We start from the raw sequence: 12,629 nt of genomic DNA, 5'->3' as shown, positions 1-12,629 counted from the left end.
CAAATGTGTGGGTTTCTTGTAAGTTTAAACTTGATTTTTTGTTTCTTCTCTAACGGTTGTCATACATTTGTGTATGGCTTTCCATCTCTGAAGTTATTGTTACATATGCTCAACCTTCACCTTAACAAAGTTTTTGTCTGTGAATTTCCTTAGTTTTTATGTCAGTTTTAAGATGGGAGTGTGGCATGCATGGAGCTTGAGGAGGCCATTCTCTCACTTCTTGCTGATTTCCCTGCGGTCTGCAGGAAAGAAGCCCCACTCCCACAGACTACAGCTGGTAACTGCAGCTTGCCATGCTGATTACAGCTCACTCTTACCATGTGCTTCCCCCCATGTGGCTGGCTCCACCTGATCTCTCTCCTCTTATACTCAGGTGCAGGGAACCTCATGATGTACATGTATGTGTGTACAGCACCTAGCTACTGCCCTACAAATAATGAGGAAGTGTACAGAAGAAAAGGGATCCCTTCCAAGGGAAGGAGGCAATGGGGGGAATAGGGGCTCCTGAGGTAAGGGGGAGCAGCACCCCCACCTCTCTCTGTAGACCTCCAAAGGTCCATGTGAAGGGAGCCAACACTAGCTATCTTAGGAAGTGGAGCAGAGCACCACTGCACCAACTCCCTGGTGTTGGATCAGAGGATCTTCTGAGGACCTTCCCCAATGCCCTCTCCCTGCAGACGTTAGGGGCTTGTCAGGACCCTCTGCCAATGCCTTAGCAAGCTTCAGGAAAACTCCTCAGAGGTCAGCCAGCCCCTCCCGTCCTCTGCAAACCCTGTGTATTCCTGGTGAGCTATAATTAGACAAGCAGCTGTGTGTCAAGGCTAACTAGGCTCCTTGGTCTCCAGACAGCCCTCCGCCAGCGTGTCAGAGAGCTGATGAGCATATGTAGGCTAGTTGGGAGCTACCAGGCTAACAACGCTCTCAATGAGCTGGGGGAATTGCAAGGGGCTCAAAGGGGTCTGCTGGGGCATGCAGTGGTGGCAGCCTAACAAACTCCCACACGCTTGCCGGAGTCTGTAGGGGACTGGTGTCCCAGGGACCCTCCGCTGGTTTGTGGAGTGGAATGTCCCACGTATGCCCCTTCTCCACTTCTTCCCATCACCACCCATCGCCTTCCAGCTCTCTGGCACTCTCCAGGATTTCTTCTCCACTGCCCTCAAGCACTGTGCTCTCCTCTCATCCCACACTTCTGCCTGCCAGTCTCCTACTATCCACAGGAAGCGAGCACCTTTGCTGGTCCATGGGTTGTGAGTGCAGTGGGGAGGTGGGGGCAGCAGTACGGTGAGCTCTTCCTGTTATCCCTGCTAGTGCCTGACTGAACCCCCATGTACTTCATTTCAAACATCTGCTCCCTGTTCCCAAGTGAGGGGCTGGAGAAAAGTGGCAGAAGCATGGTCTGACTGTGGTGAGATCTGCTTTTTAAAACCTCTTTATTTAAAAGTAGCTTGTCTAGGGCCCTTTAGCTGTGGTGGAAACAGTCGCTTTTCATCAGCAATGAACCTCCCCACTGGTCAGTTACATATGGAGGTCTTAGCTCAGCAGGGGAAAGGGCTAGATCCTCTGGGCCAGATCCAGATCCTGGCTTGGTTTGGTTTCTTGGGCTCAATCCTGGTTGCAGCATAAGCCACAGCAGCATCCCAGACACATCCAGGGCCCAGTGAGGAGCCAAGCTCAGCAGAGACAGTCCGCAAGGGGCAAGGCCAGTGCAGTGCTGGTGGCTCAGGGCCCAGGATGGGAGAGTGGGGGGAGGCTGTTCTTTCTCACACAACAGCTTAGTCACGAGAGCTAAGTGACTCCCTGTGGAGTCGGGGCTAACGCTCCCAGGTGGAGGCAGCCAACTTCCTTCCACACCATGAGTCAGCCCTGCAGAAGCCATCTCGAGCTGCTGTCACTATCACCCTGGAATGGCCTGGTGCAGTCACCATCAAACCGCTGCCACCTCTCCCTTCCCCACCACCTCCTGCGGGGAGGAAGGGAGGCTGCAACCTGGCATCGCTGCCACCAGCACCACGGCAGGCTCTGCCGCTAATGCCGCTGCCCTCCTCTGGCACCTCCCACCTTTTGGCATCAAAGTGCTTCACAACTGTCCCCAGATTCAGCCTCACGGCGCCCTGCTCAGTGTCTCTATGTTTTAGATGAGGAAACTGAGTCACAGAGAGGCAGGGACTCTCCGTATATCACATAGCATATAAGTGCTGGGAACTCCTGGCTGCCTTGCCTCTGCTTTAACCACTAGACAATCCTGCCCTCCCTGTGCTGCTGCGCACAGTGTCAGCGGCACCCCGTCACTGCTCCTTGTGGTCTCGCTCTCTTGGGCAGACGGAGGGCCCCAGGGATCCACAAAAGGGAGGACAGCAGAGCTCCGCCAGGCTAGCGGTGAGGGGAAGCCATACCTGTCACACTGCATGGGCTGGGAGAGTGTGTGCACTCCCTACCCCACCCTCCCATGTCCATGTGGGCCATCAGCTGTTGGGACCCTGATCCCCACACTCCCATTCCGAGACAGCTGGGCACAGCAGCCTTTACCAAGCCACCTCTAGAACAGCCCCAACAGACAGAGACACGCTGGGCCAACACAGCAGGCAGGACTCTAGCTGGATGCGTGGCTCCAGGGGCAGGACGGGGAGGTACAACACAGTGGGCCTGTACAGGGGAAGTGGGATATCTGGGCGTAGCTCCACCCAGCTCTCCTTGGCAGAGGTGAAGGTTGTTCTGGGTCAGGATAACACAGTGGAGCTGGAAAGGACACACCACAAAGGAGGTTGGATGGAGGGTAGATAAAGGGGGCGGGAGGACCGTCCAAAGGAGCAGAGCTCGCTGGCTGCTGGGGATGGTGCATTCGCAGCGCTCTGCCTCGGCACACGGCCAGGGAGAGGGTTCCACCCAAGCAATGGGCCTCAGTCTACACTAGCAGCTTGAACCAGTTGCAGCACGTGCCGGTCACTGCCTTCGCATTAGCCATGCTGAGTTGGGGTCAGTTTCGCTCCGCATCAACACTAGTGGTGTCTTAATTCTCTTTAGTTGCAATGCCTTCTGGGTATCTATCCCACAATTCCTGGCTCAGCTTCTAGAAGCAACGCATTCTGGGGCACCGTGCGGGGCTACTGGTTTACTGGGGACCCTCCCAGGACTTTGAGCTTATCGGCATCCACACAGGTACTAAACCAGTTCAGCTTCAGTCTGGACCAGCTAAGCTTTGCTCAGTTATTCAATCTGCTCAGACACTGTTTATTTTTCTGGTTTTCTGACCCCTGGGGCATTGTGTGTGGATGCAGATCATCCTACAAATGTGCAAGAGGCTGTACAGGGGTTAGTTTCTCTAGTGGATGCCAGGCCATGGCACATGGAAATAAATTTGCTTTGCACGAATTTACAGCCATAGTTCAGGACAACAAATTGCTCTCCTAGCAAACACCTGCTCTAGAGAAAGCCGCTGCCCAGGGTAATGCTGCCTATGCAGTCTGCTCTGGGTGCAAGACTGCACCCCACTCAGTGCCCCAGACAACGCCTGAGTGAGCCAGCCAGGTGCCGGGGGAATCCTTTACTAGGAAGTGGCACAAAAGCAGTTTTCTAAGAGGGATCCCAGCCTTAACTCTAGCTGGCCTGGCTCAGTTGGGGAGACCGATCTGAGTTACCTTGAGCAGCTCCTTGGGGAAATCACTCCCTCCATTGAGGCCTTCCAGGTTCCCAATGAAGTCAGAGCAGGACATTCTCTTCCCGATGTTCTGGTGGTGACAGGGGCAGAGAAATGTGGCTGGTTACCTTTGGGAAGTGGGAGCAGTGGCTGGCCGGAGAGCCCCCCTACACCCTGGTGATAGGACAGCCAACCATTACAGAGCAGCACTGCCTGGATCTCATGAAAGGCCACTTGGAGATGTGGAGAACCTAGCCCCCTTTGCTAAGGGCCAGGGAGCTTTAAAAAGCCATTCCTGTCAAAATTCAAAGCCCCAAGGCCACTCAGTGATTCCCTTCCCATCCCCCTCACTCTCCTCCCTCGTCTTCCTTACCCCTCCTTCCCACTCCTCTCTTCTCCTCAGCTCCGTCTCGGCTTGCTGCTGCTTTGCCAATGCCCTTCTCTCTCTCCTGCAACCTTTTCTCCCCGCTCATCACACCTTCTCCACTCTTCGTTGCTTCTCCTTCCCGTCCTCTTGATGCCCCCACACAGCTAGCAGGCTGGCTCCCACATACCCCAGGTGCCTTCTGCTAACACGCAGTCAGACAATGGCCACTTTGCTCCCTCCCAGATGAGAAGTCGCCTAGTGGAGGAGCAGAGCAGAGCAGGCCGGGCGCTGGAGCTGGCAGGTACTCACATGCCCATGGAGGTCTGTGTTTAAGAGCATCAGGGCACAGGTCAGTGTGTGGACTCCGTCTGCAGCACAAGCACAAGAAAGGTGATCAGAGCACCACTCAGATCAGCTGTGCAGGCTGAAGTTCCATTTAATTCTATTGTGTGGTCCCGGCCCCAAAGCAACTGCACTTGATGGGATTTTGTACAGCTGCTTTGGGGCTGGGACCACACAATAGAAGAGCAGTGAAGCCAGAATTAATGCTACAGAACCCTGTGTCACCTTTGACATGGCATCCGGCACCCAGCAAGCCCTAAATCCCCATGCACATGGAGCTGACTCAAGGTTGATTCAAGGTGAGGACATGCAGGCATGCGGTGGTGAATTAAGTCAAGAAAGAAACAAGGATGTAAAAAGTTCAGATGAAATAGCGAGATCTGGGCAACTGCTGGTGGCCACTTGAGCATCCGGTTGCCCTGGCTACTTCACTTTGAAAGTCCCTGCCATTCTGAGTCACGGGACCCAGACATCCAAGCACACAGTTACACTTAAAAGTAGCTCCTTTCTCTCTCCTGGTGCTGATCTACTATGGTTACAGGTGGCGAGTGTCCAAACTGTGCATGTCTAGGCCACAACAAGTCTGGCTTTCAGTGAAGCCTTATCTCTGAATTTCCTGGGTTTACAACACTTAGTTTGGGAATAACTACAACATCCCTGTGATTTATTTATCTGTCAGGTACTGGCATGTGCTCTCTGCCTTAACTCCAGCTTAACCTAGTTTTGGTCAGGGAATCTGCACCCAGGTTTACAAACACACATGCAGCCACAGCCATATGGTAGCTCACCCTCAGAGGAGACAGCATTGGGGTTGCACTGATAATAGCGTTGTGAAAAATGAGCCAGGACTCGCTCTCTCTCCTGAGTCTCCCCCATCAGGGCCAGCTCCTTCAGAAAGGACCTGAAGAAGAAGAGTGGGTCATGCATCAAACCAAACATCACCTACCCCGCCCCACCCTGTCAAGGAGCAGGAGAATTGTCCTTTCTGTAACAGACAGGAAAAACACCAGTGCGCACAACAGGGAGCCCAGAACTCCTACATCGTTATTTCATCCGCTTGGAGGATTCCTCACCGAGCACGTGACCAGACGGTCTCGTGCACATCCCAGAACTCTACATCAGGTAGGACAGTCTGCATGGGAATAGCGGCTGAACCCATTGCAGAACTGTCTGGGCTCGGAGACTGAGATTGTGGAAACTCAGCTGTGGCTGGAGAGTGTCCAGAATCCATGACATCTCCCTCCACTAGATTGTAAGGTTTGGTATGTCCTCCCATGTTCTTAGACACCAGCCCACGTGATGGGCTCCCATGTTGCAGATGGTCCTTGGGAAAAATTACATTTCTTGGGTAAGAGGAGAAGTCTTCTTGAGATAAGAACGGCTTTGCAATTGCCTTTTGGTGCTGGGTCTAGAGCCAGCCTGTGGGGAGTGGGGGAGGAATTTTTTGCTCTTAACTGCAGACGGCCCGTGTTGCTGGGGTGCACATAGATTCTGATGGTGAACGGCTCCTAAAAACACATGTGGCCCCATGAAAGATTCTGACCTGAGAGCCTGGTCCAGACTCATCCCAGTGAACACGAAGAATTTCAGATATTCCCCAGCCACCATCTTACTGAACTCATTACTGAAAGAGAGGGGAGAGAGAGTTGAATAGACCAGACCACTGTGACAGACCAGTGAAGAGAGAGAGGGAGGGAGGGATGGAGATGGGTGGGGGGGGGAACAGAAGAAATTTTAAGAACATAAGAACAGCTATACTGGGTCAGACCAAAGATCCATTTAGCCCAGTGTCCCGTCTTCCGACAGTGGCCAGTGCCAGGTACTTCAGAGGGAATGAACAGAACAGGTAATTATCCAGTGATTTTAAAGCACTTAGTACAGGGGTGGGCAAACTTTTTGGCCTGAGGGCAGCATTGGGTTTCTGAAATTGTATGGAGGGCCAGTTAGGGGAGGCTGTGCCTCCCCAAACAGCCAGGCCTGGCCTGGCCCCCACCCCCGTTTCTTGCCCCCTGACAGCCCCCCCAGGACTCTGCCCCATCCAACTCCCCTGTTCTCTGACAGCCCCCCGGGGACCCCTGCCCTATCCACCCCCCGCTCTCTATCCCCTGAATGCCCCTGGACCCCCCACCCCTAACTGCCCCCTGCTGCCCCATCCAACTCCCCTCTCCTTCCTGACTGCCCCCCCCGGATCCCTGCCCCATCCAACCACCCCTTCTCCTTGACTGCCCCCGGACCTCCTGCCCCTGACTTCCCCCCGCTGCCCCATCCAACCCCCCCCCTTCCTGGCGGCCCCTCCGGGACCCCTGCCACATCCAACCGCCCCTTCTCCCTGTCACCTGACTGCCCACGGAATCCCTGCCCCTGACTGCCCCCACCCCCCATCCAATCCCCCCCCTTCCTGACTGTCCCCCCAGGGACCCCTGCCCTCATTAAACCACCCTGTTCCCTGCCCTCTGACTGCCCCGACCCCTATCCACACCCCCTCCCCCTGACCACTACCCCCAAACTCCCCTGCCCTCTATCCAATGCCCCCACTCCCTGCCTCCTTACCACACTGCCTGGAGCACCGGTGGCTGGCAGCACGACTGCACCAGGACAGGCAGCCTCGCAGCACAGAGCACCGGGTCAGGCCAGGCTCTGCAGCTGTGCTGCCCCAGGAGCTCGCCGCTCCGCCGCCCCAAGCATTGCTCCGGCGGCGAAGTGAGCTGAGGCTGCGGGGGAAGTGGAACAGCAGGGGAGGGGCCTGGGTGAGCCTCCTGGGCCAGGAGTCAGGGGCTGGGCAGGACAGTCCCGAGGGCCAGATGTGGCCCACGGGCCATAGTTTGCCCACCTCTGACTTAGTACCACACCAGGGGACATGAGATAGGACAGTGGAAAGTGTGATGGGGGTGGACACACCCAATACAGTCTCCAGCTTTGAGGTGCATCACATTGATCTCCACAGGGCAATATTCTGAGTTCTCCCTGGAGCCTGAATGCAGTAAAACTTGGTGTAAATGGTGCATGGGGGATGAATTTTGGGCATACGTGGCCTTTTAGATGTGAGTTGTGTGGAGCGCTCCCATGAGCTCCTGCTAAGGGCTGTCTGTCTTTGGGTCTGGCTGTCTCTTTCCTACCATTCTCTGCATGCTCCTATGGCCCTGTGGCAGCAGCTATGCATGCAGCAGGCTGCTCTGTCTCCTCAGTGACTGAGCAGCACCCTGGATGAACAGCCTCTCCTCATAATACCCACACGTACTTCTTCCCCAAATGGCGAGCCACGTCTGCTTTTTTGAATCCGTCCAGGTTGTAGAGCCTCTTTGCCAGGCGCTTGGCAGCCTCGAGGTCGGCCTTGTGCCCATTGGACAGCGTGTCTGTGCTGCCCAGCGCTAGCTGCTCCGTGCTGTCCATCTCGGAGTCTGAGTCCGAGACCAGCTGACTCAGAGGATGGTCACTGCAACAAAAACAGAAGCCTCGGGTAAGTCTTGCAACAAAGCTTTTTCCACTGCATCCTGCTAAGGCACCTGGGCTCCTGACCCCAGGCTCGTCATCCTTTCTGCAGCTCGCTACCTGGCTCTCCACAGCTCTCTGAGGAAAGACATCCCAGGAGGTTTCAGCTCTAGACACTGCTACTAGGCCATAGCACTGGCTGGAAGTATGAGGGGTGGGATCCGGGTGTTCCCCATTTTGGTTTTGTTTGATGCCCAACCTAGAGTTTGGAGGCAGGGCTGTAACCCTCAGTGACCCACCATCTGACCCCTCCATGCTGTCTCCTGCCACAGGGCCTAGGGGCCAGAACCTTTAGGGAAAGGGATATAATTGAAGACTTGCCTTGCGTATATACCCTGCTCTCCAGTTGTGCGGTGTCTGACACATCCCCTGCTCTGAAAGAAGCCAGCCACATCTTGCCACCGGCATCCACCCCCCATGGTGCCCTCTCCTCTATTTCTCAATACACCTGCTTGCTCCTTCCCATCCTCTGCATCAGACTGGGACAAGCTGGACAATTTTAAATCCTTTTAGACCCCCCAGAGCCAAATGTTCACAGGTTCCCCAGACAGACTCTCTCAGGTTCACCTAGCTCATGAGTGCGGATCTAAGCAGGTGCACAAGGGTTTCCCAGCAGCATGGTCATTGGAGAGGACCAGCAGCAGGCTCAACAGAAAAACGAATCCAGCACACTGTGGGAGACTGGGCGGGAGGATGACTCCTCTGCAGAACAAGCTCTCTCCAGAGATGCTAGTCCAGGGCTCGCCCCTGGTTCTGAAAGGCCCCCTCCAGCCCCTTCTCCACTAGTGCAGAGCAGGTTTCTCCTTGCTGTGCTGACTCAGCTGTCTCCAGCCCTGTGGAGCTGAAACCCAGCTTTCAGAGGAGGGAGGAAATTCACACCTCTGCCACGGGCTGGTGGTGCTGAAGTGGAGCCAGGCCCTTGAATGGGGAACTGGGGGTGCTGCTTGGCTGGTGGCCTGGAGAGCTGTGCCTGGGTGCAGCACACCGCAGGGAGCATGGAAATTGCATTGGTTTATGGCCACCACTGGCCCAGAGATAGGATCCAAGCTGGAAGAACTCTGGAGACTCCCTGCTGGACTGACTGGATCACAGTCCTATGGCCTTGAGCTCAGCTTAACCCCCGAGTGCTGGCCTGGTGAGTAATACCTAGCTCCGTTGTAGCCCTGTCAGTCCGAGGCAATTAGAGAGACAAAGTTGGTGAGGTCATAGCTTTTCTGGGACCAATATAAACACTCCAGTAACGTCAGCCTTGTGCTGTGGATACATCAGCAGGTACCTTAATGGTGCCACCGCAGGGTAAGTTTGGGACTATCCATAACACTGTACAAACTCGACTCTTGGGTTAGATCAGTGGTTCTCAAAATGGGGATCGGAACCCCTCAGGGGGTCACAAGGTTATTATATGGGGGGTCACAAGCTCTCAGCCTCCACCCCAAACCCCGCTTTGCCTCCAGCATTTATAATGGTGTTAAATATATTTAAAATTGTTTTTAATTTATAAGGGAAGTTGCACGTAGAGGCTTGCTATGTGAAAGGGGTCACCAGTACAGAAGTTTGAGAACCACTGGGTTAGATGGTGCCAAGCTCTGTGAGCAGCAGCCCTCCTCACCCGAAGCGTTCTTCTTCAGGGGGCAGGCCCAATCCTAGACTCAGGCAGAAGGCCCAGGGGAAACCCTGTATGCACCAACCAAGGAAGCTGCCAGTGCTGTGTGCGGTCCCCCAGCACCCATGCAGGTTCTGGGCCTTCCTGCAGGAGCTGCTGGCATTGCAAAGTCCCTCTTTGCCCTCTCCAATGCAGGCAGGTGCCCTAAAGGCACAATCTAGCTCTTAATCATATTCCTCATAATTGCCTGTGCTATTTCTTCTGTGAAATTCTTTATGGCTTATGGAAATACTGTCCCCAGCCAAAAGACTATGGGCCAGTGAATTCTCACAGCTACCAGGGGTTTAGACAGGCCCATTCATACACTCACACACAGAACAGAGCCATCAGCTCCTTGCACAGCTATCGAATGCTCCTTAGCCTACATCCTCCCCTCCCCGCCCCTGCCTGCATATTGAAGGCATGCAACAAAGTGCCATGCATTCTCTGGGTCCCACAAAGCTTGCGTCCAATTTATGCAATGGGCTGATTGCAGGATCTTCGTCCAGTGTGCGACACCCACGAATGTAAATGCCTTAATGGACATTTTAATTGGTGCAAACTTCCTGCATTCCTAGGAAAGCAGTAGTTTTATAATCCAAACCAGTATGCTGACTTCTTTACTTAGCACTTCTCATCCATTGATCTCAAAGCACTTTACAAAGGCATGGCGATACTATTATCCCCATGTTACAGATGGGGAAACCAAGGCACAGAGGGGCAAACAGAGAATAGAGCCCAGGTCTCCTAACCTGCAGTTCAGCGCCCAATCCTGTGTATTCTGCTTCCTGTACTACTTCACTCCTTGAGGCCTTAGACTGACATATTAGAAGAGCTATTCTAGGGTTAGCCTTCAGTTCAGACTGACCCAGAGACAGAGAAGTTGTCCCAATCAAAAGCATACAGAATCCACTCAACAGAAAACATTCAGCAACACTGACCTCGTCCAGATTTTCTGGCAGCCCCATAATGTCTTAGTCTGATTTATTTTTACGGTCCTCTAATTGACTTTTAAGAGGCCTCCTCTCCTGAGCCAGTTACAAAATCAGATCTCCTGCAGAGCCTACTTCATCCACTAAGGACACAGACTCCTCTCCGTTCCACACGGTTCTAGTGCACACTGCATGTGTGGAATTCTGGAAGCCAGCCAAGCATGCGCCACACGGGGGTCAAGTGCAGAGGATGGCAGAGAGCTCTCCCAAGTGCAGCGGGGTGGAAGGGGCCGGAAGGAGATTTAGAGGAGGATTTTGCTGCTTCTGAAACCATTTGCTTCCATTTTCCCCAACTCCCCAGGTTGGTTTTTGAATATGGTTCTTCGTCTTGATCTTTGAGTCAGGGGGCCAAATTCAGCTCTGGTGTAAGTAGGTGTAACTCCCACTGAATTTTGTCCACTACGTGCCTGTGATTACAATAAGACCAACACACGAAGGATGGCCCAGTGCTAGGGCACTAGCCTGTGTTTTGACACACCCAGGGTCTATTGCTAGCTCTGCCACAGACTCCCTGTGTGAACCTGACTGAGTGTGCCTCAGTTTCCCCATTTGTAAAATGGAGATAATAGCATTTCCCTCCCTTTCAGGAGTGGTGTGGGGATAAATACATTGATGATTGCATGGCACTACAATATGGATATCATAGATTACAGTTTGTTTTCAACCCCAGTCTCATCTACTGTCGGCCAGCCTTCCAACCCTTACGCACACTGTCCCATAATTGCTGTTGGGAGCAAATTCCTGGGTTGGAGTGGGTGGCACAAAAAAGCCACTTCTTGTAGCCAGATAACCCATAGCCAGCCATGTCACAAACATGTCACGTGACTCCAGGGAGCCAAGTCTTAAATGATCCTAACAGCAAGCATAGCCTGACTCTTTAAGGCAGCATCTACAAGCAGCTAGCAAATCACGTTCCAACTTGAATGGGGCTGAAGGCCCTTTTTGTGTTTTTCGTCCAGAGTCAACTAAAAACCCACCTCTCCCTTTCAGATTCTGCCCACCCGCTGCCAAGGTGATGCTGCTGTTCCATTCTGTTAATGACCAACATCTCCACTGTGCTCCAAATAAGAGGGGACATTTCAAGCCCAACTCAGAGGGGTTATGAGCTCTGCTGGGCCTCTCGAAGTGACCTCAACTGCCTTCTCCAGATTGATTTTCTGGCTATAGCTGAAGGCAAAATCTTGCATTGATCTTTACAATAATTTTTCTCTTTCTCTCTCAAAGTCCACATCTCTCTCCAGTTTTCTCCCATCTGCTTCTGACTGATAGGTGGGGTTCCTCTTTGCCTCTTTCAACTGGCATGCCTGGATTAGATAGCACACTCCTGAAAGCTGTGTAGTATCTGAAATCCACCATCTCCAGCCTGCAATCCTGATTTCAGGCTCTAAATCAGCAGAACCTAGGGCAGAAGATAATCTGTCTGGCACTTAACATTTTAAGATAAAAATGAGCTGATTCATGCTCCAAGCTTTGAAATTAACTTTTTTTTCCAATGGCAAAGCTACTATACTAACTTTAAATTGGAAGCAGGAGCCTTGATTCTTAAGTCCTCAAGTTTAGCTACACTGATGACAAGCTAAAATCCATCCCTCACCAAGTCAAAGTCACTCTGAATTTTAAACAAAAGTGCTTTCAAGGAAGAAAACCAATAACCAAGTCTTTCAATCAGTGGCAACCAGAACAAAATGTACATGGATGTGAGTGTCATAACCAAGGTGACTCCATTTTCCCTGAGAATGAGCTAAAACATTTCAAAGCAGTTTTTCAAACTGTACTTTCTAAAGCAGCATTTCTGTTTGGCTTGAAGAACTCTTTAACTCAAATGTAAGTCTAACATAAAACCTTAACCAGAAGATTGGCCTACACTTAAAAAATAAATCAATATTCAATCTAGTACTGTACAAGCATTTTCTGTGAGTCATCTGCAGACTGACCTGAAACTCCCTCAATATTTCAGTTTGGCATCCACACAGCTTGCATGACACCCCTCCATCCCGATCAGGAGCCCCCTGCTCTGCCCCACGCTCCTCAGAGCACATTGCTATTCCAGTCTGGGGTTGTATTCTCAGCTCTGCTGCTGCATCTCAAGCCTGACCTGCCACAACCCCTCACCATTTCACTAACAGGTCAGTTCCCAGGATACCAGTTGTACAACCCACTTCC

At 52.7% G+C, this 12,629-nt stretch overlaps 1 protein-coding gene across 1 annotated transcript in view; it reads right to left on the bottom strand.

The window, feature by feature from the left end:
• The window catches only part of PSD (pleckstrin and Sec7 domain containing), a 30,141-nt gene extending 22,369 nt beyond the window's left edge, over window positions 1-7,772 (bottom strand). Inside the window, exons 1-5 of the mRNA XM_043518557.1 lie at window positions 7,576-7,772; window positions 5,887-5,967; window positions 5,132-5,244; window positions 4,311-4,369; window positions 3,636-3,725 (exon numbers count right to left, since the gene is read on the bottom strand). Coding sequence (XP_043374492.1) covers window positions 3,636-3,725; window positions 4,311-4,369; window positions 5,132-5,244; window positions 5,887-5,967; window positions 7,576-7,733 — 501 coding nt within the window. The 5' untranslated portion in view covers window positions 7,734-7,772. The remainder of the gene's footprint in view (window positions 1-3,635; window positions 3,726-4,310; window positions 4,370-5,131; window positions 5,245-5,886; window positions 5,968-7,575) is intronic.
• Between the last annotated feature and the right edge of the window lie 4,857 nt (window positions 7,773-12,629).

Source organism: Dermochelys coriacea, chromosome 7 (assembly GCF_009764565.3).
Source record: "Dermochelys coriacea isolate rDerCor1 chromosome 7, rDerCor1.pri.v4, whole genome shotgun sequence".
Taxonomy (NCBI): domain Eukaryota; kingdom Metazoa; phylum Chordata; order Testudines; family Dermochelyidae; genus Dermochelys; species Dermochelys coriacea.
The sequence above is the reverse complement of the archived record's forward strand: the minus strand, read 5'-3'. Positions and strand labels throughout refer to the sequence as shown.